Raw genomic sequence first — 27,152 nt, 5'->3', positions numbered from 1 at the left:
TTCATCATCACTGGTCTGGTCCAGACTGCCACAATCTTGTATCTGATCAGTGCAGCAGCCTCCTAACCAGTTGCTCTCCTTCCACCATGAATTACTGGAATCTGGTCCCCCCCGATGCAGTCAAAATACAAATCAGAGCATGTCACCACCCTTCAGTCCCTTCCCTTTGTTCTTAGGATGAAGATGAGACTCCTTACCATGGGCCACAGGGGTCCGTGGTGGCCTGCACCTGCCTTTCTAGCTTCAGCCCATCGTAAGCTTCTCCTTGGTCCCTGTGCTGTGGCCACACTGGCCTTCTTTCATCTCTCTGTGTCTAGAATGCACTTGCCTCTTTTCACTTCATTGCCCCTTAGTCACCCTTGACCATACCTCAGCTCGAGTGTCACTTTCCTGGGAAAGCCCGCTGGACCCCCTACCTAGGTCTAATCCTCCCAGCAGAGGCGTGTGTACCACTCCCCCTTCAACCACTTGTTTCAGTTGCTGAAACAACTGATAGCGTGATTACTCAGTGCTTTTCTCTCTCTTCCACCAGCCTGTAACCTCCTCCAGAGCACACCCTTGGTCTGTCTGTGCTCAGGGTTTGTGTCTCAGGGACCTGGTCCCGTGCCTGGCACATGGTGCTAAATAATACTGTGTCGAATGAATCAGTGACTCTGGGAAACGAGCATTCAGCAGAAGCATGCCAAGGATGATATACCATGAGCTTTATAACTTAGTGCAAAGTTATTCAGACAGAAAGGATCAAAATTGACTGACTTTTGTCAATTAAACAGGTGTGGTAAAGCTGTTTTTGTAGTATTTAGAACTGAGCAATAGGCAATAGAGTTGTGTGTCCAAAAATTTTTTGCCATATTGTAAGTCAGCTGAAAAGTTCATTTACCCATTTGGATGATGGATATGGAATATAAATTTGATGGGTCATTATAACAAGGTGAAGCCAAGATAAATCATTTGCACATTTCTAAAAACAGAGAAAAATGTCTATTACCCACATGGCTAATACTGTTATAAAATTTAAACCTGGGATATTTTGTACGTGAAGTCAGAAGTTGATGGTGGCATTTTAATAACTTTTTGCCTTAGAAGGATAAATAAGTACATAGTTCATATTGCTCAGAGTATGGACAAAATAGGTATATGCAGAATATAATGGTACTGAGAAAAACTGAGGAACAAGGTAATAGAGAAGACTGATAACTTGAAGATGAAGATAATTATTTCAGTATCTCTCTTCTTTCCTGCCACCCTCCATTGCCTCCTAGAAAAAACACTCTGCACATCTCAATGCATAGTGTCCTGAGGAATAAGTATTAGAATATTTTAAATACAGATGAGTAAAAGAAAATAAGCAGAAACTCTGGGAATTTTTAAGGATGTAAAAATTGCCAGGGAGGCCTAAAAACATAGCAATTGTCCTCTTTTCTCAGTACATGATGGTTATCGCTCACGACGTGCTAGGTCTGGGGCATGGCACTATGTGTGTTACCTGCATCGGTTCACTTCACTCTCACAGCGCCCTCTGAAGGGCAGGTAGCACACTTCTCATCCTACAGACGAGAAAACTGGGGCTCAGGGAGGTAAATGACTTGTCCAAGATCTTACTACCATGACATTAAAGTGGATAGAATCTGACTCTGCAGAACCACCAAAACCTGCCAGGGAGGCAAGGCAGTTTGCCGAATTCCTGTCTGGTCTTGATTCGGCTACTTCACCTTCCTGAGCCAGGCTTCTCTCACCTGTAAAAAGGGATGTGACATACCCTTCTGGATGGTTGTGAGAATTAGTGTGACGAAAGTAACGTCTGTAACATGGTACTTGGCACACCTAGACACTGACTGAATGATGGTGGTTCTTGTCACTGTGCACACTTCCATCTCAGCTCCGTGATTGCTCACAGCTGGCCCAGTGGTGGCCCTAGAGCCCAGGGGTCACGTTATCAAAGTGTACTTCATCAGTACTACAATTTACGTGAAATAGATCGTGTGTGGCTACTAACAATATCACATTACTGACATTTTACTGCTATGGTTAGTGGTTAAGTACCATTTTTTACCCTCTTGAGAGCAAACCTTTAAGAATGTAAACCGTTTCCACAGCAGGAGGCAAAGTGGTTTAGGTAAGAGTCCTTGACTAGGATAAAGGAAAAGAGAAATATTAGGAGGTCTGGATTACAATTTGCTTTAGCCCTGAACAGCATGAACCACTGTTCTTTAGTAAAAGAGGTGAAAACGGCATTAAGATTAAAGAAATTCCCGTGACTGTACTGTCTTAGAAGCTGAATGTTTATAACTCTTCCTTAGATGTCAGAATCCCAACAACACAAAAGTTATTGCTCTCAATAGGATATTAATTTATTCTTATAAATGAAAAATAATAATGATGAAGATTAAGCTTACTGGCCAGTCACCAACCCATGAAGACATTCTCTGTACATCAGGCTTTTGGGATGTCATTTCTTCTTCCACATTACCTTGTTAAAAGTAGGTTGTGGTCCATGCCTACTGTACTTATTTTAACTTGGATCTCTGTGTTCTCACGGGACTTCCTAACCCTCTGGCACTTTCACCAGAGTCTTCCATGGTCTTTATGGAGTGGTACTTGGGGAGCTGATATTATGTTGTTAGGAAATGAAGCCAATATCTGTGTGTCATTTCTGGGTGTCTACTGCCAGGAGCAGGTGACTTACATGCAAGGAATTAATGATTGACTTCCTAGTCTTGATTTCATATGGAAGTTTTTTCCAAAAAGAAAAATCAAGAGAAAAACTATGTGGGAATCGATGTAAAATGATGGAGGAGCCAAGAAGAAAGAAAAGGAGGAGAAAAGAAGGGACCTCTTCACTTTGATTAAACAGTGTCAGTATCTTCAGTGGATCCAAGGCTCTGGCTCCTAGAATTCAGCCTGTCATTCTATTTTCAGCCACTTGACTGATTGGGAAAACAGTGACCTGGAAATGGGAGTCTGTTCCCCTGATGGAGGAGAGCTGAGAGATCTGTCTGTCTTAGATCTAAGGGTCTCTCTCCATCCGCCTGTTATTGTTCTGACGCAGACATGCAGGTTCCAGCAGGGGGACAGTCCTCTGTGCACGTGAGTGACGTGGTTCATCTCGTAGTCTAAGGTTCAGCAGGCGTCATGCCAGCTCTGGCATCATTCAAGTTGTTTTCTCTTGAGGATCTGGCTGTGTACGAATTTTCTCTTCTAATTTAGTGTGACTCTCTCTAATCTATTCATTCTTCTGTTCTGCATTGAATTTTTTTCCTGACATTTTATTATGAAAACTTTGAAAGACAACAAAGTACAGAATTTTACAATGAGTGCCTGTATACTCACCTCCTAGAGTCTGCAGTTAAGATTTTGTTGTATTTGGGGCCGGCCCCGTGGCTGAGTGGTTAAGTTCGCGTGCTCCGCTGCAGCGGCCCAGTGTTTCACTGGTTCGGATCCTGGGCGCGGACATGGCACCTCTCATCAGGCCACATTGAGGCGGCGTCCCACGTGCCACAACTGGAAGGACCCACAACTAAAATATACAACTATGTACTGGGGGCATTTGTGGAGAAAAAGCAGGAAAAAAAAAAAGATTGGCAATAGCTAGCTCAGGTGCCAATCTTTAAAAAAAAAAAAGATTTTGTTGTATTTGCTCTGCTTCTCTGTCCATTCCTCCTCAAAGTAAGAACCCTGTCCCACTCAGTGCTGGAGACACAAACGTTTGTTGTTGGGAGTGGCATTAATAAATTTTCTCCATAAGTAGTAAGAAGAAGTCTGGAGCACCTGAAGTAACAAATATATTTTATTCCTTTTATAACAGCAACCACCAGGCTCATGCTACATACTTTACAAGCAGAATTTCATTTAGTATTCACAGTGATCCCATTGGGTGGGGGCTATTAGCCCATTTTATAGATGGAGAAACGCTAAGGTTCAGAGGGGTCAAGTAACCTGCTGAAGATGATTACATTCATAAGCAAAGAAGGCAACATTTGAACTCAGATACGCCTGCTGTCAAAGCTGTTGCTCATAACAGCAGTGCCGTAACATTCTTCCCATGCATGCCTCTCCCTAACCCCTGGACCTCCTTTGCAGCCAGAGGAGCTGTTGAGAAGGACAGAGACTTGCTCCAGACATTCACATAAAAACCGTAGGGTAGAAATTCTCTAGAATCCAAAGACCCCTTCATACATACCAGTGATGTCTGCTCACCTGTTCTTCTTCTGATAGCCACATAAATGGGAATAATGCAGTAGGTTTGTTTTCTTTTTGATTCGGAGAAATATCTCCTATGGAGAAATAAAAGTTGCATTTCCACTTGTATTCTCCTGGGACTGAGAGCTCTTCATTGTCCCTCCTCCACATTGTCAGGGAAGCTCTGTAGCATAGTTGCCGTGGATGGCTATCAGAATTGTTTCTAAGGAAAGGGAACCAAATCCACACTGTGAGGCAGTTCTTGCAACCCTTTCAAAAAGAAAAAAAGCTCTGGTTTGCTCTTTTTTAGTGTTTGACTTTAGTTGATGCATCAGGGTAGTTTTGGGGTTTGCATTTTCTCTCTAAAATTATTTATTCACTTTTAAATTTTATTGTGGTAAGAACAGGTGACATGAGATCTACTACCTCAACAAATTTTTAAGCGTACAATACGTTACAGTCACGTGCTGGATAAAGACATTTTGGTCAAGTACGGCTGCATATTCAGTGATGGTCCCATAAGATGATAATGGAGCTGAAAAGTTCCTATTGCCTACTGACATCTTAATATCACACTTGGGTGTGGTTGAGGATGACATTGAGGAGCCCCTTGAGGTGGTTCCTGAGGCATCAGCTAACGAGGAATTGTAAGGACTGGACAGGAACGCTTAACTGATGCAGAAGCAAGAGAAAAGGAAACTGCAGGAGAAGAAAAAGCAGAAGAATCTCGAAGAAAACTCACAGTGAAGGGATGAGCAGAAGCTTTTGTAGACCTCAACCAGCTCCTTAAAAAGGTTGAAAACATGGACCCCACCACTGAAGCTTTCATTAATAGAGAGGAATGTTCATGGTGCATTATCTGCTTAACAAGTAAATCTATGATGAAAAGAGAAACCAAGCAAACCACCATGGACATATTTCTAAAATGAGTGACACCTCCTCAAGAAGGGCCTCAGGCAAGTCCTTCCAGAGGTATTCCAGAAGTCATTGTTGTCATAGGAGGTGACAGCTCCATGCGTGTTATGGCCCCTGAAGACCTTCCAGTGGGACAAGATGTGGAGGTAGAAGACAATGGTATTGATGATCCTGACCCTGTGCAGGCCTAGGCTAATGTGTGTTTGTGTCTTGATTTTTAACAAAAAGTTTTAAAAATAGAAAAAAGCTTATGGAATGAGAATATAGAGAATTTTATTTTTGCACAGCTGTGCAGTGTGTTTGTGTTTTAAGCTAAGTGTTATTACAAAAGAGTCAAAAAGTTATAAGTTAAAAGCTTATAAAATAAAAAAGTTACAGTAAGCTAAGGTTAATTTATTATTGAAGAAAAAATATTTTTTTATAGATATAGCATAGCCTAAGTGTACAGTATTTATAAAGTCTACGGTAGTGTCCAGTGATGTCCTTGGCCTCCACATTCACTCACGACTCACTCACTCACTCACCCAGAGCAACTTCCAGTCCTGCAAACTCCGTTCATGGTAAGTCCCCTATACAGGTGTGCTATTTTTTATCTCTTGTACCCTATCTTTACTGTAGCTTTTCGATGTTTAGATATGTCTAGATACCCAAATACTTACCATTGTGTTACAGTTGCCTGCAGTGTTCAGTACAGTAACATGCTGTACAGGTTTGTAGCCTAGGAGCAGTAGGCTAGACCATATAGCCTAGGTGTGTAGTAGGCTATACCCTCTAGGTTTGTGTAAATACACTATGATGTTTGCACAACAATGAAGTCACCTAACCATGCGTTTCTCACACGTATCCTGTTACTAAGTGACACATGACCATATTGTTAGCTATAGGTACAGGGTTGTATAGCACATCTCCAGATCTTGCTCAACTGAAACCTTATGCCTCTTGATTAACAGCTCCCCATTTTCTCCTCCCCCTAGCCCTTGACAATCACTATTCCACTCTGATTCTATGAGTTTGACTGTTTTAGGTACCTCATATAAGTGGAATCGTGCAATATTTGTCGTTCTGTGACTGGTTTATTTCACTTAGCATAAAGTCCTCAGGGTTCACCCATCTTGTTGCATATCGCAGACTTTTCTTCTTTTAAGGTTGGATAGTATTCCATTGCATGTATATACCACATTTTCTCTATCCCTTGCTCTGTCGATGGACATTTAGGTTGTTTCCACATCTTGGCAGTTGTGAATAGTGCTCCTGTGAATATGGCAGTGCAAATCTTTCTTCAAGATCTTGATTTCACTTCTTTTGGATAAATACCTGGAAGTAGAATTGCTGGGTCATATGTTAACTCTATTTTTAATTTTTTGAGGAACCTCCATACTATTTTCCATAGTGGCTGCACCATTTTGCATTCCCACCAACAGTGTGGGAGGGTTCCCTTTTCTCCAAATCCTCTCCAAAACTTGTCCTTTCTTTTTTTGCTAACAGCCTATTTACTACTTTAAGTGTGACTGTGTGATTTGAACCTTTTGACCCAGCAGGTCCTTGACCATTATCTTTTCTGTTGTCTAAGCGGTGTTGTGCTTAGCAAAGCAGCTTAGCTTTGTCATTTCACACAACAGTGTGCTAAATATTGATAGAAAATGTGCAATTAAATTGTAGACTCAACTTGTTTTAAATGATTTCTGACTTACGTGTACTGTGGCTCCTGGTTGGAATGTTTTTGTTACTTTGTCCATTAGCCATTCCCTTCTATTTCATTCCCAAATGTTAGGTCTTCTCCAGGACTTGCTCATGTAAAGCATTGTAAAGTCACTTTTACTTTAATGCATCTGCTTTGTAACACTGTCCTGAAGATGTGGAAATGTGATTTCCAAACGTATTTTCTTGGATCAGTGGTCATGCTGACACAGTGCCCAAACCTATTGAAAAATCTGTGGACGTTATATCTATTTGATTATGAAATATTATTATCTGGTGACTAAGGGGTCAGGTTTTCTTGGGAATGAGGCATTATCATAAGGGGACCTCTCAAAATCAAGAGAAGGCCCGGGCACCCTGGCTGCACACAGCAGAACCGCCAGACGATTGTCAAGCCCTGAACTTCCGTTCCTGCTAACTGTGGTGCACGTTTGACTTGAGCATCTCTGCCATCTGGTTTATGTTTCCTAGTGTGACTCTCATCTGGGGAAAGTAAGACTTCAAATTCCTACTTCTGCTACCTTCTACTTAAGGGACTTGAGTCAAATTACTTAACATCAGTGAGCTTCAGTGCCCTCTAAAATAAAGTGTAGGGGTGTTATGGTGAAAAGAGATAACGTATGCACAGTATTTAGCATACTGCCTCCAATGTAGTAATGCTCGGTAAATGGGAGCTATTATTAATGTTACTATTATATTCAGTTACTCAGTGGGAGAGAAAAACAGTGGTTTCTTTTAACAATCAGAAGACTAAAATATTATGTTCCTTAAAGTCAGTTGAAAGAGGATTGAAGGAAAAATATAAATACAGATTTGCTGAATTATGCTGAAGAGATTAAAACATTTCTCAACTACATTTCTCAGTAAAATGTATTTATAAACCTATATATTACAGAGGTACAAGTAATAATCAAAAATACTGATTTAAATACCATCTCTTATAGGTCTGAATACACTGATATTAAGGATCTAGTTGTGAATTATTTGGAGGGTGGTCTTTATTCAGACCTAAATAAAATCTTGGTTTTTATCCTTTATGATCTAATATACATTAGTTTTTTTGTAATTCTTTTTTTAATGAAATTTTATGTAATGAACATTTAATGAAATGTTTTCTTTCATGTTATAAGCACCATTCCTGCCTGTAAGGGGTTTAGAGTCGTGATTATTGCCCCTTGTTTCCACCCTCATCCTGAGCTCTCCGGAAATTAACCTTCCTGATTTGTAGTATTTCTTGCTTTATACCTCTTCCTATTTTTGCATAGCATGTGGTATTTTAATTATTTCTGTAGATGTCTAGATTTCACAATCTCTTTTAGAGGCAGAGACTTCGTCATCCTGATGCTTCTAGAAAAGTGTCTTATGCCTAATTGGTGCTCAGTAATTCTTTATTGAATTAAGTTGATAATGCTCAGACATGTAAGACCCAAGGTGCAAGAATGCTTTCTTGTGAGTTTTTATTTCAGCCACATGGCCATCATTCTGACACTGACACTGTGTGGGCTGTTGATGGCCCAACAGTATTTATGTATTTGTGACTGTAATCCTGACCCAATGCCCTTGCTAATATATTTATAATATATATATTTTATGGTTTATAACCCTGATATATACTATGATGCATAACTGATATGTTAACATTTTGTGCTTGGGGGATTCTGAGAAGATGGTAGGAATGGCAGCATAATTGTTCAATCTGCCTGAGTCGTCACATAAAAAAGGAAAAACTAGGTCACACAACCAAAAACCCATCGACAACATTTACACCAAAACTGAATGACAAGGTAGCCCTAAGAACTCCTAGATACAAGTGGATGGGAAAAACCGCCTATAGCCACAAGACCCGTTGTTGGGTGCGTGGCTGTGAGAGAAAGCAGAGGGGAGCAAGGGGGCATCCAGTGGACTTGAGACCAGGGGGATTCCACAGCTGCTGGCCGACGTTCCCTGGGAAAGACCAGGGGCCGCTCTGAGAGGAGTGGGCGCAGGTGCCCAGCAGCCCGTGTGAACTCACAGTTGAGCGACAGGGCTTCCTGCCAGGGCTGGGTCACTCGAGGAGAATAAGCAGGACAGGCACGAAAGAAACGAAAGAAAGAGAACGTCCAGAGAGAGATGGGGAGGGGCAGGGCTAGGAAGCCTCAGAAAGCAAGGGACCAGAGTTTGAACAGTAAATGGAAAACTGCAGAAGAGAGACCTCTGCGAGGTTAGAAGAGTATCCAAGTCCCTGCCTCCTTCTAAGAGATCACCGACAGTGGTTTCACCTAGAAATGAGCACCAGGAAAGTACCAGGGGCAGATCCCACACTAAGGTTTAAGAAAAAGTGGAGAAGGGGCAGAATAACATCCTTGGCAATGAAAACACATGGCAAAGAAACACCTGCAAAATAGACAACAACTGTAATTTGATGTTTCAGAACAACCTACAAGACATTTTTTAAAAGTGATGCAAGACATGAAAGAACAAAAATCAGAATTAAAAAATGTCAAATGAGGGGCGAGGCTGGTGGCGTAGTGGTTAAGTTCATGCGCTCCACTTCAGCGGCCTGGGGTTTGCAGGTTCGGATCCCGGGCGTGGACCTAGCATCCCACATAGCATAGAGGAAGATTGGCACAGATGTTAGCTCAGCAACAGTCTTCCTCAAGGAAAAAGAGGAAGATTGGCACAGATGTTAGCTCAGCAACAGTCTTCCTCAAGGAAAAAGAGGAAGATTGGCAACAGATGTTAGCTCAGGGCCAATCTTCTCACACACACAAAAAAAATGTCAAATTTGGTGACAATTCAGGAAATATTTATAAATAAAAGATTATTCCAGAAATGAAGATTAAACTAGAAGGAACGCAAGAGCAGATAGACACAAAGACAATGCTGTAAGAGAAGTAGAAAGGGAAGGAGGACTTTTAAAAATCACAAAGCAGTAAGGAAAAAAAGATTTATAATTAAGTGAGAAATACTGAAGACTGGCAAAGATGATCCAACCTACAAATAAGAGTTGCTGAAGAAAAAAAAACAAAATAAAGCAAAGGAATGGAACAAATTCAAAAACAATAATTCAAGAAAAATGTCCTGAAACTCAAAAAACAAAAGTAAAAGCATAAATTAGAATAGTACACTGTGCCTCTGAAAATAGTGACCCCTGATGAGCTATTAAGTGCTTGAAATGTGGCAGGTGCACATTGAGATGTGCTGCGTGTAGGATTCCAAAGACTCAGTATGAAAATAAAAAGTAAATTATCTCATTAATAACTTTTTTTCTTAAAGATTAGCATCTGAGCTAACAGCTGTTGCCAATCTTCTTTTTTTAAGAAAAATTTTCATTTATTTTTTTTTTCTCCCCAAAGCCCCCAAGTACATAGTTGTAGATTCTAGTTGTGCATGCTTCTGGTTGTGCTATGTGGGATGCCACCTCAGCATGGCCAGATGAGCAGTGCCATGTCCGCGCCCAGGATCTGAACCGGCGAAACCCTTGGCCGCCGAAGCAGAGCACGCGAACTTAACCACTTGGCCATGGGGCCGGCCCCTCATCAATAACTTTTTATGTTGTGCATATTGAAGTGATAATATTTTGGATATATGCATTAAATTAAATATATTTTTAAAATTTCACCTCTTTTTAAAAACTCCTCTATGTGGCTACTAGAAAAATTATAATTACATATTTATGTTGTGTTTTGGGGTTGCATTATTATTCTCTTGGACAGCACTGATCATGAACTCTAGCTTCCCTTCTGGATCAGGGCACTGTATAGAATCATTCTCATTCTAGATTCAAAGGATCCCCGTGAACAGAATTGTCATGGGAGTAGTCCTTTAGACTCTTTCTCTCTTTCCCTTTCTCTCGTAATCTTCTTAGGATCTCTCTGTGTCTTTTTTCTTGTATCGTTTCTTCTGGCCTGTCTAGGAACGCTTTTTCCTCCTGAATAAACCAGAGCACAGCACAGATGGTCCTTCCTTCTCCATCAGGATGAGGATGCTCTGCAGCTGTGATGCTCACCGCTGCTTATGTCCATCATCTGAGTGAACACAGCGCACTTCCTGCAGAGCTCTAGAGCAGAGCTTTCTGGAGCTCTTTGATCTGAAGTACAGCTCCTGTCTTTTGTGGCACCCTCGGGAAACCCTGCCTTTTTGACTCCTCTTTTTTCCCCCCCCTCCAGCTTTTGCTTTCTGTTTTGTTTTAATGCTCTCCAACAGAATTTGTCTTTGTTTTCCTTGTGATTTATCTTTTCCAGATAATCAGTTTGAAGGTGAGCTTCTGTGGTATTAAAGTTATAAACCACCTTTATTTAAACTGATTTTTTTTTAGTGACAAAATAATCTTCATTAAAATTATTAAAATCATTGATATGTGGAAAAGAATAGAATATCAGGGAAAGTAAACCGAGACCTCTATTGTTCCATTGAAAATTTGAAATAGAAAGACAGTAATTACTTGAAGATATTTTGCAGAATCAGTTCATAAACTTTTACAGAATTTATGTATGTTCTTTAAAAGAATAAATATTACCAGTCCACATTTCTTTCCTTAAATCTGTTCAGTGGAAAGAATATTCCTTGTACTTCCACTTTCATTCTGACCCCCCTGTCTCCAACCAGCCCTTCTTGGAATCAGTATTAATATAAAGAATACTGAATTGTGATAGATCTAAAAACAGTCAGGTTTGATTGCATTAGTTAGCAGTAATGGAAAAACAAAACACTGCCATTCACCCTGAAATATCTTTTTTAAATGTCGAGTAGCTGTAGACATTTCCCTAAACCAGGAGCTCACGTTGGGAAGTGAGTTCTTTTTTACATGGTGTCATTACTAGTGGGTGTTACTGGAGATGAATTGCTGAGTGGTAAAATATTCAAAGCTAAGATAAACAGACATTATTTTAGAACTCTTAATTTGTGAATCATACTGGTGTGACTATAATTGCAATTTTGTTTTCCATAAGAGGATTTTTCTGGATATTAAATTATTATAATAAAATGAAACAATTTTTTAAATTTCAACTTTATCTGAATGTTTATAACTTGTTAACTCTGCCTCTGGAAATCTTGACAATGCTAGTTTTATGTACCACATCTTTTCTTCATAAATAACATTTTTTGTTAGTTTCTAGTCACTTCATGTCTCTGCCTAAATTATTACTAGTTCTCAATTACCAAAGTCTGGTAAGATTTACTGCTTAACAAATAAGCATTTATTACAGTATCTGGAATTGAGAAGTGAAATAGATATGTGATTCTGCACATCGTTCCTTGTTTTCTTTAAGAACACATTAGATTTTCTATTATGTTCTTAATTAGAGAACAGGAAATTTTCTCTTATTAATCCAAGCTATTGAGGACGAGGAAATCAGAACGTACAGTAGAGGAAAGGTTTGGATAGGATTATTTTCTGGCTTCTCTCTTCTGTATGTTACAGCTCATTGATAGAAACCAAGCCTTGATGTGTCTTTGGTTACCTTTAGAGACATACTGTCCAATACTCCTTGTCAGTGATCCTGGGCAGCCCATTTGGGGCCCCAGACAGGAAGAGTCCCTCGTTGACCCACCTCTTCTTAGATGATCTTCTCTCTCGGGTGCCTGTGGCAGATAAGCACATCAAGCCTCTTTGTGATTCCTATGAAACAGTCTCTGTGTCATCTCTGATTGTTTGTTCTTCACCCAAGATGCTGGTAAGGGTAGGTGCGCGTAGCATTTCAACAGTGGAATGTGAGCTGATGAAACAGAGCTCAAGTCCGTCTCTAGCAAACAGAGCTTAGCAACCTCAGGAGTGATGGCAACTAAAACCTCTTGTAATATGCCTGTATGTCTTCTAGAATGTGAAACTGTCACCTCTTTGATCACTGGATCCCGTGTGGCCCCACACTGTTCAGTAGCATCTGCACATTCCAGCCCTACCCCCCTGCCCCACCCACCCTCCCCCACACACACTGGGAGCTTCTCCAGAACCTTCGGTGCCTGGCTTCACTGGATCTGCTCATCTCTGCGCATGTGGAGGTGGTTAAACATGTACACTTCCGGTAAATGTTTATCACATTACCACTTTACCAAAACTATTTTGAAGCGCATGGGTAAGAATATTCAGTTTCAGCCCACAGATGTTGAGGGAAAAAGTGTGAGCGGCAGAGCTGGGACCAGAGAACCTGCCTTTGGACTTCATTCTGTGGTTCTGTTCAGGGCACCCTGACCACCTATAAGATCTAATCAAGGACAAAACATGAGAAATGTTATCCTTTTTAATGCTTATGTTACTAACTGTTTAGTTATTCTTTTTGGTCATCTTCAGTTTCATTTTGGTGTGAAAATTAAATTCTGGAAACAGTCATGTAAGGAGCAAGCACTGAAGATAGGTAGAGACAAGTAACAATAAGTGATTTCCAGGTAAAATGGAGAAGGGGAAGAAGAAGAATACAGTAGCCCTCATTTCATCTGTGTTATGGATTCTTTTCCCTCTAATTCCATTATTTTATAGATGGCAAAAGTTATAACCACAGAAATTAAAATGACTTGTCCAGGTTCAATTCAGTGGCAATTATAACCCAGATTTCCTGACTACAATCAATATTGTTTCCAGTATTCTACACTGACTTCCCCTACTTTAAAAAAGAAGAAAATTTTATCATACAAGTTAACTAAATCTGAAGCTAATACCACAGAAGTGTGGAGAAGATCTGAAGCAAGAAACTCTTAGCAAATGTGGTCAGTCCAAGTAGAGGTTTACTCCCAAATGAATCTGCAGGTGCAGCGTGTGCTTTCCGCAAGCTAACCGTATCAGTTAGCTTTGCTGCGTAACGAACCATCCCAAAACTTAGTTGCTTAAAACAACAGTCCTGTATTATAAATATTTTACAGCAGCTAATCATCCGAATCAAACTGTAGCAGTATTTGTTATTTGTACTTCCACCCCTGAGCTTTCTATCAGATCTTTGAGGTCCATTGTAATTAAATCCATATGCTTCTTAAGTGATGCAATATTTCTTCTAAATCTTAAAGACTGTCTTTAAGAAGGAAAGAGAAATTTATTTTCTCTGACCTTTATTTCACTTAAGAAATAATGATGTTTCATCATAATGTGATTTACATTTACGCTTTTTATTTTTAAGTCTTTAGATAAAATGTTTAATAAATGTTTAAAAAGGAATAAAAATAGTGTTTCATAATTACAAATAGCATCTTTTTGGGGTAACCTTTGTACCACTATAATGTCCTAATTGTGAAAAACTTAAACTCAGGCATTTTTAAAGATTATTATTGTTGTTAGTAATGGTGTACATTGGGTTTTATGGGTTTCAAAGTGGCTTCATGCGATTTAACTGTCGTTTTTAAACTAGCTGCCTACAGTGTCACACTTCATCATTCATGCTGCTATATTCTTGGGTCTGCTTTATATTTGTGATAGAAATTTTCAAGCATAAGTGCCCAGGTATCCTTTTCTGGTACTGATTATTGTTGAGAAAGTATGTTTATCCACGCCCCCTTTAAGTTAGATGTCTAAAATGGGTCCACCCAGCATTCATAGTCAGTATGTCCCTTCCTTGGTGTGCTGCTTTTGCTCCTGTTAATGGTGCATCTTATATCCCTTTTGTTTGCAGTGTCTCAGTTTGAAACCGAATTCTACATCAGTGGACTTGCGCCGCTCTGTGATCAGCTTGTTGTACTGTCCTACGTCAAGGAGGTTTCTGAAAAAACGGTAATTTTTTTCACCCCGAATACAAAGGGAAGTGAGGGTTTATTTTTAGCGTTATACCTGGATCAGGTTGCCCATGAAACGATGCTGCCGTCATCTGAGCAGAACTCCCTGACCTGTGGAATACGGTCGGAGGGGCTACCCTGCTGACCTGCTCTGTTTACCTTTCAGAAGCACCACGCATTGTCTGCCTTGGTTCCTTTTGCTGGGCAAAAGGGAGTCATTTTTTTTCCTCTTTTTTTAATCTCTCTTGGTATTTTAGTTGAAAGGAATGAAGGATTCCTCTTGCTGAAAGGCGAAGAAACTAAGCTGACACTGTGCATTAGCAGAAATGACAGCAATGAAGTTGATCTGCTGCAACAACAGGGGTCCCTGTGGTCAGAGGGAATTACAGAAAGGGCAGTTCATTATTTCCTGCGGTCCAGACCTATTTCTTTACTTCCCAGTGATTCTGAGTAGCTTGATTCTTGCTTTGAAATAGATTCTTGCTAAGTCTCAGTTATCAATGCAAATGATGGTATGAAATGTGTGGCTAATAGGAAGCAGCAGAGAATCTGAATTGTGTTATGCATGACTTTGGAATGAAGCCTGTTATAGATGGTCCAGTGGAGGGGCATGCACACTCAGCCTCCCTTTGAAGCCCAGGGCGGCCCCATTCCCAGCTTTCTTCATTGTCGGCTTCCAGGGGTCCTGCCAGGGAGGGGAGAGGGGTGGCTTCAAGGCTTAAACAAGGAGAGCTTATTGTAAAGGATTTTCTTTTGGATGCTGTGTATAAAAGAAATTGTAATTGATTGTCTAGCCCTTTACAGTAAGTAGACTCTCCTTGGCTGTATCCTCTCCTTCTCTCCTTTTTTTTCTCTTTTTCCTTTTTAAATGGCAAGAAATAAAATAGGGAGAAAAGCCCTGGGAGCCCCAGTTTTGAAGTGGTAGCTGCTCTCGAGCATTTCTCTGAGCGAGCACTTGCATTAGGAAGCCATTGCTATAGTAACCTGAAGCTCTGGGTGCCCATGTTGCTAGGCAATGGGAAGCTGTCGACTTAAGTGAACACTCAAACCTGCTAAAATCAATAGGACTGGCTTCTAGCCCTGTTGCAGGACATCAGTTTATTATTATTTTATTTATTTTTTTGAAAATAAAGAAAAGCAGTGGCTCCTGAGGGAGTAAACACAGTGCTTTTTGATGAGGAACGTGGGGAGGGTTGAGAATGTGATTGAAAGACATAAGGAAAGAAGCAGCAAAATGAAAAAGGGAAAGCCTAGTAAACAATTGACCAAAAAAAGAAAGGAAGGAAGGAAAGCTTTGTTAATAAAAAGAGTATTACAAAAGGGTGAAAACCAGGAGAGGCTGCTCATATAGGAAATTAGAAAATGGTATTTTTTCAGAGGAAGAAGTGAGGGTCTTAGAAATGACTTAAAAATTTGTGTGCCACTATGTATAGCTATTAATCTTATGTAACACCAAATACACCTGAAATCCTTGAACACAGAATAAGCTGGTAACATTACGACAAAAAGCATAAAGAGGCAGGCTTAGGGCCAGTCACACTCCCCTTTTTCTTTTTTCATATCAAAAAGCCTGTTTAACTGCAAAATTAAAATTCGTTTTTATATCACTGATAATATTCTCCGCCAACATATTTTCCCCGTTACACCTTTTACATACATGCACGTTTCCACACACTTGCAGTCGTAGTTTTAAGCTCTTCTCTTTTTTTTCATGAGGAAGATTCGCCCTGAGCTAACATCTATGCCACTCTTCCTCTATTTTGTGTGTGGGTTGCCGCCACAGCATGGCCACTGACGAGTGTTGTATGTCCGCTCCCAGGAACCAAACCCAGGCCACTGAAGTGGAGCGCACTGATCTTAACCACTAGGCCACAGGGCCAGCCCCTACAAGCTCTTCTGAATTCCCATATTTTTAGAAGCATTATTCCATTCTCTTTCCGTATGGCTGTGTAGTCTCCCATCATTATCGCTAGCAGTGGTTGTATATTCTTTCCTCTTGTTGATATACCCTAATTTATTAAGCTGTTCCCCTCATGTTGGTTTTTCTTTCATTCATTAATAAAGCACATGTGTGTTAAAAATCATGCTAAGCATTGGGGATCAAAGATCAACAAGACCAAATTCCTGCTCCTCAGAATTTCACAAATGAGTAGGGCTGTGTGACCTCTGGACAAACGTAAAGTAATGAGATGAATCACATTGCTGATAGTTTTCTTACACATATAAAGGAGCTATTTATATAGTCTAGTGAGTTTTCTTTTAATATTTGGGTCAAATATTTTTTTCTCTTCTGCTATTTTGATTTTGATATTTTTTACCATTGTTATAGCAGTTAACTTTTTTTTAATTAAAATCTTTCAGTCTTTTCATTTTTTTTCTGTTTCAAAATTGAGATATTTCTCATTTCTTATAGAGCTGATAAATTATGCTGTATATTTACTGGGTTTTTTTTTTTCTTCTCTACTAGTTGATCTTTTAGTTGAGATTTTACTTTTGGAATGTTTTAAATGTGTGAGATGCAAAACTAATGTCATTGCTTCTCAATTAACCTAGCAAAATTGATCAAAGAAATCTCTGAGGTTTACGTAGGAAACTTGGAGAGTTGAGGATAGTTCTGAACTTTTTTATTCCGTCCCTTTCATCTGTGTTCTCTGCACCAGTGTCACACTGCTTTAGGTCTTGTTGCTTTAGAAAATAGTCAAGTGTATGTCTTATGCCTGTGTGCTAAGTGTTCAGAAAGCATGAACTTTAAAGAAAATTTGATTTCAAATCTGAGGTTCACCATAAGTCCCAGTTTTTCCACAAAGCCCAGTCTGTTTACTTATGTAACTTTGACCTTAGTAAACATTTCGCTCCTTAGTTCCTTCATCTGTAACATTAGGCCGAATAATACTTACTAAGGGTTAACTTAAGACCTCAATGAGAATAATCTGTGTATGATCACCTACTCAGCTAATAGAACTGTCATAAGCCCAGTAAATCGTGTATTCCCCCCGTTCTGTCTTGATCTAAAACTGTACTGTCCAAAACTGTAGTCACTAACCATATGTGCCTATCTAAATTTAAATGAGTTAAAATTAAATAAAATTAAAACTCAGTTTTTCAGTCACAGTAGTCGCATTTCAGGTGTTCAGTGGCCACCCGTAACTTCGGTCTATCATGTTGGCAGTGTAGTTAGAGAACATTTCCATCATCTCTGCAAGTTCTGCTTTAGACATAACTCTCAATCTCTGGCTTTTCAACATTACCAGTACTTTTACTCGTGGTGGCAGTGGTTTGGATAACAGAGCAGTTTGTAATATTATTTTGCTTTTTCTCACATTTGTCAGGAAGAGATGTGACAAAGTTGTCTAAGTACACGATAGCTGTCCCCTTGGAGCTGCATGGGCTGCAGCACTGGGCAACTGAAATGACACAGTAGTACTTGTCCTATTTATCTCATGCAAAAGGTCAGGAAATAAAATACTTACGAGGCTGTCTGTGGCAGGTGGTGAGAAGGGCTTACATCTGCCCAAATTATGAAACCAAGGCATTTATTCATGGCTAGCTAGAATTACTTTGCATAAATTATAGGAATGTAGTTAAAATGAGCCTTTCCCCTCTTTTTTCCCCCCAGGAAAGAGAATACTGTGCCAGGCCCAGATTGGATATTATCCAGCCACTTGCCGAGACTTGCGAAGAGATCTCTTCCGATGCTCTGACAGTGAGGGGCTTTCAGGAGAATGAATGTAGAGATTATCATCTAGGTGAGAGAGATCAAGGATCTGGCTCGTGTTTTGTGTTACACTTAGGTTTTTTCCCCTTCCACTCGAGTAGCACAGCCAGGAATAAAACTGAGGTGCTGAAAGGATCTTAGAGAATATTTAGGCAGGCCTGTTATGTTGAAAATGAGGGCATCGAGGCCCAGAGATACTGCACGACTTGCTTGAGCTCCCACAGCAGGAGGGAGGGGTAGAGATGGGGCCAGGACAGAGGTGAGTGGGGGCTGTAGCCTTTGTTCTTTTGTTTGGTCTGTTGTCCTAATTAATTAATATAACACTAACTCACATTGATGTCAAGCAGCCTGGTTCTGTGGTTGCCATGTCCCTCCCAACTTTATGTCCCAGAAGGTGTGCTCTGAGATGGCAGAGAAGTCATCTTTCTGTTTGTGACCCAATCCTCAGAGCCTGGAAGAGTACCTGGCACATACCAGGCATTTGCTGAATATTTGTTGAGTGCGTGAATGAACATAGTCACTGCTTAGAAATAAAGAGCTGCTATTTAATCATACCAGGGGCATCTGTGTTTGGGTGTCGTCATATCTTCGAAAAATACGTTGATGAAAATAGAACAGCTTGAGCTTTTTAGGAATTCTTTCCTGCTTTAAAAACAATTGACATTTTTTGAGAATATTTTTAGTCTTCATTTTGGCTAAAAGAAATGCAAAAATATTCTATACGTGTTTGAGCTTTCTTTATGAAGCCCCTAATCAGCTGAGAAATGTTGAGAGCATATTCTGGACTTGGCAGAAAGCACGTGTGATTCACAACTGCAAGCATCCAATCTAGGTATTTTGCTCAGAGCAAACTCTGCTGCGCACTCAGAAACCCTTCAGAACAGGTTTTATAATTGAATTCTGCGGGAAAGCCCCACGACTGGCGTTGTGCACAACATGCCGAAATGATAGATGATGTCCCCAGGGCCTGGGGCATCTGTCATTTATGCTTTAGATGGCCTTGACCTTGATGAGGAGGAAACATTTTTTGCCGACTGTGGGTTGTAATTGTTCTGTAAAGATAGAACGGTGCTGTAAGTGGCCATAAATAAAGTGTATATACAGTAGATGAATTCTAATATGCAACAGACATGGAGAATTTTGAACGCTGTCTTTCAGCTGAGGTCAGAATGTTTGTGTATTAAACACAGAATTTTGAACCTACCTTGTTTTTTTAAGTTTTTTTTGTATTTCCTCCCTCTCTCTCTTCGTTTCTCCTTCCCTTCCTTCTTTTTTCTTCCAAATAATTTTGCACTTAAATATTTTTTCATCACTGGAACATGATCTGTCATTCTCTGCACTGTCTCCACCCCTACCTTGAAACAGAGCCAAACACACTTGCTCCAGAGGTGGGCGAGTTTTCTTTTGTTCTGACCTAGTCCCCCGAGACCACTGCCAAGGTTCCTACTGTTGAGTCACCGGAATTGTTCCTCTCTTCTCTCACTTATAGAATACTCCGAAGGGGAATCACTCTTTTACATTGTGAGTCCAAGAGACGTTGTAGTAGCCAAGGAACGAGACCAAGACGACCACATCGACTGGCTCCTTGAAAAGAAGAAATATGAAGTAGTTTTGCTTTCACTTTCTTGAAATTATTGACATGCCTATACCAGAAAGAGGATAAAAGGTTTTGGTAATAAATCTTTCATTTAGGTGAATTAGAATGCCTAAGCTAAAAATATGTAGGAGACTAATAACTTTCCAATAGTCATTCAGAGATTAAGGGGAGAAAGATTACTGTTCAGTGGAGAAGAGGAGTTGATGATAGAGAGGGAGTGGGTTAGATCCAGCCTATTGAAATGTTTATTTTGTGGTTTTCAAAGAATATAAAATAGAGCTAGTATTTCAGAATTGCCTATTTGGATATTTTAGTGAAATCATCTATTTTGTGCTTATTTCATATGTAAAAGTAAAGCTATCAAATTAGTAGTAACTTAGGATATTTTGAACTATCTGTTCAGATAGAATGACGTTGTCCACTTTGCTGAGTCTTCATTCAGACGGATTTGAGTAGATAATGTGCCATCATGACTTTTTTTTTTAAAAAGGGAAACATTTTTTAACTTTAGTAGCTGCAAAGTCGTTTTTGTGTTGGTTTAGTTAGAGAAACTCTGGATGGGCTTATATACTAATCAGCTAAAAAGAAATAAAAAATAGTCCACTTACTTGTTGCTTTAGGTTTGTAAGCACCTAAAAGGATTTGGAAGAGAATGTTTTTAATTTATAAACATTTAGAGTCTAGGTATTGATACCAAGTTCATACCCCAGTTATTACCATGTTGCTTTAGATCCAGTAGTTTCTTAAATTTATTTAAACATAAACATATTTTATTAAAACAAGTTTTGTCATAAACATTTGTGTTAAACTAATAATTATAAACATTCCAAAATAAAAATAAAGTCAGAGATTTTAAAAATCTTAATGTAGATGTATCTAAATGTATGCATATAGTTTACTTTTTCATGTTTCATAGAGGAAAAGAGCCCCTTTGTCAATATGTGTCATACAGATTTAGAATGATGGATGAGTTTTTGTTTGAACCTAGCAGATTTGGTTTTATTTTGATTTGTGTCTGAAATGTGATTCCGGTATCTTAATCTGGAAATGAATTCAAATGGAAATAAGAGAAGTCTTCATTTTGGTTGAGTGCTTTTGTTTGAGTTTGAATTCAGTGAGGTTCATTCAACCATAACATTAAAAATTCCTGTGCTTGAAGCAAAAGCCACGGGAAAATGGGGCTTTATTTATGTAGTGCAGAACTTGAAAGCATAATAAATACAGTGCTTATAACCTCAATATCTTTCTTTCCCACTCCCTCCCTCCTTTTCTCCTCATTTTATCATGCTTATGTAAATATAGGAAGCTTTGATGGCAGCTGAAATTAGCCAAAGGAACATTAAAAGACATAAGATTCTGGTAAGTGTGTAATTTTGTTGTTTGAAACATAACTTTACCTTTCACTAAGTTATAATGAGACTGAATGTAATTTGAAAAGAACAGATTCTTCCTACTTTTTGAAAATTTATTTCAAACTAATTCTCCTACCTGTAAGGTCAAAATATTTCATTTTATTGAATCAGTTTTGCCTTGTAAACAAGAGGCTTGAACACCTGCTCAGAGGTAGTTTTAGGTAATTTGGAAACTGGATTTGTGAAATACGCTTTAAATACAAAGCTTTCCACTTATGTCTGGGAAAGTTTCTTTAAGTCATAGGTAAAATCACATTATCACAAAATTTATCAAAAGAGTGGTTTCCTAAAACTAGATTGCTTTGGTGTCTCCACAACAACACATTCAATTGATTTTGTTATGGAGACTGATCTAGGATATCAAATACATTTTTATTACATTTTGGACTCTGGAAAAATACAGTGAAAGCCCATTTCTTTGCTAACTGTGACAGTGAATGTGCAGATGGAAAGCAGAAAAGAAATCTTATGCTGTGAACGTGAAGTGTCCTTAGAGATCCTCCAGCCCCCGACTCTTGTTTACGGATGAAGACTGGAAACTTAGTCGTTCATGGCTCTCTGGGTTTCAGCACAAATTCCTTCTGTCTACACTTTCCCCACCTTAGACTTTTCTGTAAACTCCATATAAAAGCCTGATTCCCAAAGAGTATACAAGCAACATAATTCAGGAACTAAAAGGAGGAGAGAGAACCAGGACATCTTTTTTTTTATTTTTTCCATTCAAAATTTTAGAGAACAAGCGAAAATTATTTAGAAATGGAGCAGAAGGCATTCCAGCCAATAGAATAGTGTATGTGATGGTTTAGAGAAGTGAAACCGCTTGGCCTGCTTGGTTATATGGGGCAGTTGAGGAGTTTATACATAGGTAACAAGGGCCAGATCCTGAAGGGCCATGTGTCATTAGGAGCTTGGCTCTATTTGGGAAGCTCTAGAAGACAGATTAAGCTTTCAGTGCCATCAGATTTGCTGGTTAGAAAGATTCTCTGGTGGAGCTGAGGGCCGCAGGGAGGCCAGCTGAGATGGGAATCAATTAAGTATGATCTCTTCTTGGTATGGAAGTAGAAGTAATGAGACCTGCAGAGTTGGTAGAAATGGCAAGGTGAAGATAGATGGAAGATATGGTCAGCTGGACTCTTGGGGATATGATGACTGGCTCCGTGTACACAGGAGAGAGAATGAGAAATCTTGGCTGACTCCCAGGCTTTAGACTTGGGCCTCTGGTGGATGATGTTGCCATTCACTGAGAGAGAGAGAGAGAGAGAGACTGTGCAAGGAGGAGCAGGATCGGGGGGGGGGGGGCAATGAATTCTAGTTTTGACACACTGAATTTTGGCTACCTGTGGGACATCCTAGTGGAGCTCAAGAAAGAGATCTGGACTCAGAAATAGATTCAGGATAGTCATCAGCAAATTCATGAGTTTGAACCAGTCCATGCAGGGTGTTTATAACGTCAAAGAACAGAGAACCATGACTGGAACCATTGGGAACACTGACATTCAAGGAGTGATGCATACAAAACAGATTTGGAACAGCCAGAGGAAAGTTGTATCATGGGAACTGAGAGAGGAGAGCATTTCAAGGTAAAGAGAGTTAAATGCTCAAGTAGTTGAGCTAGGCAGATCAAAAGTAAGACAAGCTCAGCTAGTTAGTTGCACATTGGGGCTGGTGAGATGAAAGTGACTAATGAATTTTCTGTATATGTATTCTTCATTCTCAGCATGCTCTAGGGAGTGAAAAGTGAATAGGAGCGTATGAAGTAGAGTTGAATGTATACTCTTAGGCAGCTGTGAAGTGGAAAAGAGTGAAGACTGTGGCTGGGGGCCATGATGTCATGAAGGCTGTTGTTGACAGAGGAGTTATGTGTAAGACAGACACTTAACATGCTTATGCTAAGGGAAAAGGCAAAATCGGGTTAAAGTTAGAGGAATGCAGAGAGAGGGGGTGAGTGGCAGAATAAGCTCCACAATGAGGAGGGGACATGGACATGAGGAGAAAGGTTGGAGAAATTGGCTCTGCAAAGGAGACTTTCTCTTCTCAGAACCTGGACAGAAAGACCCTCCACTGATACGTGGTATGTGGTTTGTTTTCAGAAAAGTATAGTTAGGCACCCTTTCTTCCCTCTGTAGTTCCTACAGATTTGAAATATGATTTCCTACAGAGTAGTCATTAAAGTGAAAATTTAACAAACTAAGAACAATGGATATTTTCCTTCACTCTTGAAATGGGCATGTCCTAGACATTAATTATGCACAGAATTTCTTCTCCCGGCACAATGTAATTTTGTACCCAGCAGGCAGAGAGAGAAGTGGGCCCCTGCCATTTCTGCCATCCAGGAAGAAATGTCACAAAAACTTTTTTGTGCAGAAAGTAGAAGTTAAAATCCACGTTTGTTATATATACTGAGTTAAGCTTCTTGTGAAATGCTTTTAGAAGGAAATTGTATTTCCTAAGAAGAGTTGTGGGGAGATCAAGCAAGAGCTCCCGTGTCTGTGGTGACAGGGGTCACCCCACGTCCTCTCAGAACCAGGGTAGAGTAAGTGGATGCATGTGAACTCTGAAGCTAGTCAGCTTGCTGCTTCGAGCCCCACTTTTCTCATCTGTAAACTCGTGGGTTTGAATCACATGTTTTTTAGTTCTTTTTTACTTTAATGTTAACTTTAATATTTCCCTTTAATATACTGTTCTGTCGTTTCATTTTTCTTGCGACATTTCTTCAGACTTGAGACAGAGGACACAGGTAGCTCACGTTTTACAGATGAAAGCACAGGCACCAGTTTTGTATCCAGCGACATTGTGAAATTGTTGGATCATGTTGCTAATTATTGGAAATTTCTTTTGTAGAAAATCTATTAGAAGTGGGCAGGTTAGGAGCCTTTCACATAGTAACATTACTGGGGCCATCCTGATGGCATAGTGGTTAAGTTCGTGCACTCTGCTTCAGTGGCCTAGGGTTTATGGATTTGGATCCAGGGCATGGACCCACACACCGATTCATCAAGCCATGCTGTGGCAGCGTTCCACATACAAAATAGGGGAAGATTGGCACAGATGTCAGTTCACGGACAATCGTCCTAAAGCCAAAAGGGGAAGATTGGCAACAGATGTTAGCTCAGGGACAATCTTCCTCACCAAAAAAAAAAATTAGTAACATTACTTAATTGTTTAAAATTGTGAATTCTAAAATTTGTGAAAATACAAGGACATTTAAATATGCTTAAGAAAGAAATGAGAATAATTACATAAATATGCTTGAGAAAGAAACAAGTGTAATTATATAAAGCAAACTAAGATGTGTAAACAGGTTCCAGTTGGTGTTGCTTATAGGACCCTAATGTCATGACCTGCTCAGAAACTGAGACTCACCTTTTCAGCTGTTCCAGTTAATTATGAAATTCCTTTATTTAATTTTCCCTAGGATATTGGCTTGGCATATATAAACCACCTGGTGGAGAAAGGAGACTATGACATCGCAGCACGGTAATAATACCATTTTCACAATTATGTGTTAATATAAGTAGAATTGAGCAATGTTGAAAAAAATTAGCCATTCTCTGCAGTTGACATTTTTTAATATCTTTCTAATGGGTAATTTTGGAATATTAATGGTTTTAACCACGGAATAGAGTGATATTTATTTACCCATCTACTGTCTCGTTTTCATCAAAGGAGAAATTTTTTTGGCTTATTTCATGAGAAAGGTGCTGAGAACCATGAGGATTTTCCCCAATTTAGAAGCTAACAAGTTATCCTGGCTCCGTTTCACGGGTGCTAGCAGAACACATGAGGCTCCTGGGTCAGAGACACAGGACTGCCAGTCTCAGCAGTCATAGTAGCCTGAGTACCAGCACTTATGCCAGATCCCACAGTGCAAGACCGCGAGGGCCACAGGGCCCTGCACAGGCAGTAGGTTGTGTTACAGGAGAGGGACCCTGACCTTAGGGTATCTGAATCTTTTCTAATGGCAGTAAGTGTGCCTGCCCTTGGCAACAGAGGAAGACGTTATTTTTATTAAACTAGACAGTAAATAAATCTGCTCTTTGCTCTGGAGGGAGACACTATCTGTGTTCTCTGATTTCCAGGGCTGTTACCTCCACAGGCATCCTTGAGAAGATAGTCCAGAATAAAGGCAGTCACTGCCTCTTTTCACGATTCAAGAATTGTTTCCCAACAAGAAAGTGGCAATGGAATGGCAGTGATCAGACAGACCCCAGGCTCCTGGCTGGCAGGAGTCTATGGTGGGCTGAAAACATAAATGGTATATAGTGGTCGTGGGGGTCTCCATGAGTCACTACCCCTGGAGCTGTGCCTGTCTGCAGGACTGCACATACATGGCAGCCAGGGAAGATAGCCTTCACCCATGCTTTTCCTCCCCTGTGACTTAGGGAAACGTGTTTCTTTGATGTATAAATTGTGAGGTTTCGTTTATCCATAAACACTTCTCCAGATTCTAGACAATGGTAGTATTTGCGTTTTCTGAAGTCTGGTTTTGTAGTCCATTACGTAAAGTCATTCTAGAAGTTCTTCACATTGGCGCTTCTGAGTATGATGAGATTTCTTCAAGGCACGAAAGGTCCCGAAACCAGCAGGGCTCATCTGGATAAGTAGGAAGCTCAGAGCAGGAAAATCATTGGGAGAACCCCTAATTGTAGTCTTCTGAAAGGGCTTCTTCTTTAGTTAGAAGTATTTTGTATTCATTTCGATGATTTCCATCAACCTTGTATATGCAGTCAAGTGTATAACAGTAATAACTTTATGTTCATTGGCACTTGAGAGAGAAATTTGTCAAAACTCTGGGATGAGAGATGGATCTAAACCACTGGGGAAATGTCTACTTATTCTGTCTCTGTTTCTTTTTTTATTTATACTTTATTTATTTATACTATCTCCCTTGGATGTTTTTGATGCCAGGAAATGCCAGAAAATTCTTGGGAAAAATGCAGCACTCTGGGAATATGAAGTTTATAAATTTAAAGAAATTGGACAGCTTAAGGTAAGCAAATCTTTATTTTTAACTCAGTTTTTGCATGTAGAATATTAATATTGAGATAGAAATAAAATGAAGACAATAGTAACCAGTTCTTTATTGAGAAGTATCTTGGCTAGAAAGAAAAATCCACCTTTTAGAAATTAGTTGCAAAATATGACCCTAGTTTATATTTTGTGCATTAAAATGTATACAATATTACATTGTGTTCGTTTTCTTATCTCCTTCCAATTCTCTCTGTATTCAGATGAAGTTTTCATATTCCTTATAATGAATGTGGAAAACAGGTATAGTCTCATCCAGCAGATTATAAAACATAAGGCTTTTTTCAAAGGTACTGAAGAATTAATGCATTATTCAAATAATATTTTACTTGCTGGAAGATAAATGGAAAAGTTCGACCATGCAACTCTAACAAATAATTTTGGTGTTTCATGTTTTTATCTTTCAACTTAGTGCACAGTCTCCAAACTAATTAATAAAGTGTTCCTGCGTTTGTTTAAAACCTTTTTGTAAACTTTGCAGTATTTGTGGGCCTTTTCAGTGCTCTCTTGGTATTATGCTTTTAAGAATTCCCAGTTACCCAGCTGGGCAGCCCTGTGACTCCTCGAGGCTCACCCCATAAATGTTATTCTTCCTGGGGGGCCCTCGAGGACACTTGTCATCATGCTTAGTGGGCTGTTCCTGGAGGATCTGATCCAGTCCTGTGGCCAGGTTTACCCTGATGGCTCCATAACCGGGACCTCTCTTTTGAATTCCATATGTGTGTTGGAAGTGTGTGATGGCCATTTGTCCTTGCATGTACTGCTGATAATGACCACTCAAATTAGTCTGAATACATTTCCTTCCCAAATTTGGTCCTTCTCCTTTCATTCTGTGTTTATGACATCGCAATTTACCCATTCCTCCATGCGTAATAGCTCCAAGCCACGGCCTTAATGGGAACATCTAACTCACCTGCTGATTCTGGTAAAC

The 27,152-nt window shown here is 39.7% G+C and overlaps 1 protein-coding gene across 10 annotated transcripts in view; it reads left to right on the top strand.

The window, feature by feature from the left end:
- VPS41 (VPS41 subunit of HOPS complex) overlaps nt 1-27,152 on the top strand; it is a 178,661-nt gene that overhangs the window by 113,018 nt on the left and 38,491 nt on the right. For all 10 annotated transcript variants that reach the window (XM_023638941.2, XM_005609089.4, XM_023638942.2 and 7 more), the window contains 6 exons: nt 14,370-14,467; nt 18,086-18,215; nt 19,674-19,789; nt 21,084-21,140; nt 24,609-24,670; nt 26,102-26,183. In XM_023638941.2, the coding sequence (XP_023494709.1) occupies nt 14,370-14,467; nt 18,086-18,215; nt 19,674-19,789; nt 21,084-21,140; nt 24,609-24,670; nt 26,102-26,183 (545 nt within the window). The remainder of the gene's footprint in view (nt 1-14,369; nt 14,468-18,085; nt 18,216-19,673; nt 19,790-21,083; nt 21,141-24,608; nt 24,671-26,101; nt 26,184-27,152) is intronic.

Source organism: Equus caballus, chromosome 4, assembly GCF_041296265.1.
Source record: "Equus caballus isolate H_3958 breed thoroughbred chromosome 4, TB-T2T, whole genome shotgun sequence".
Classification (NCBI taxonomy): domain Eukaryota; kingdom Metazoa; phylum Chordata; class Mammalia; order Perissodactyla; family Equidae; genus Equus; species Equus caballus.
Note: the sequence above shows the minus strand (reverse complement) of the source record. Positions and strands in the feature narration are given on the sequence as shown.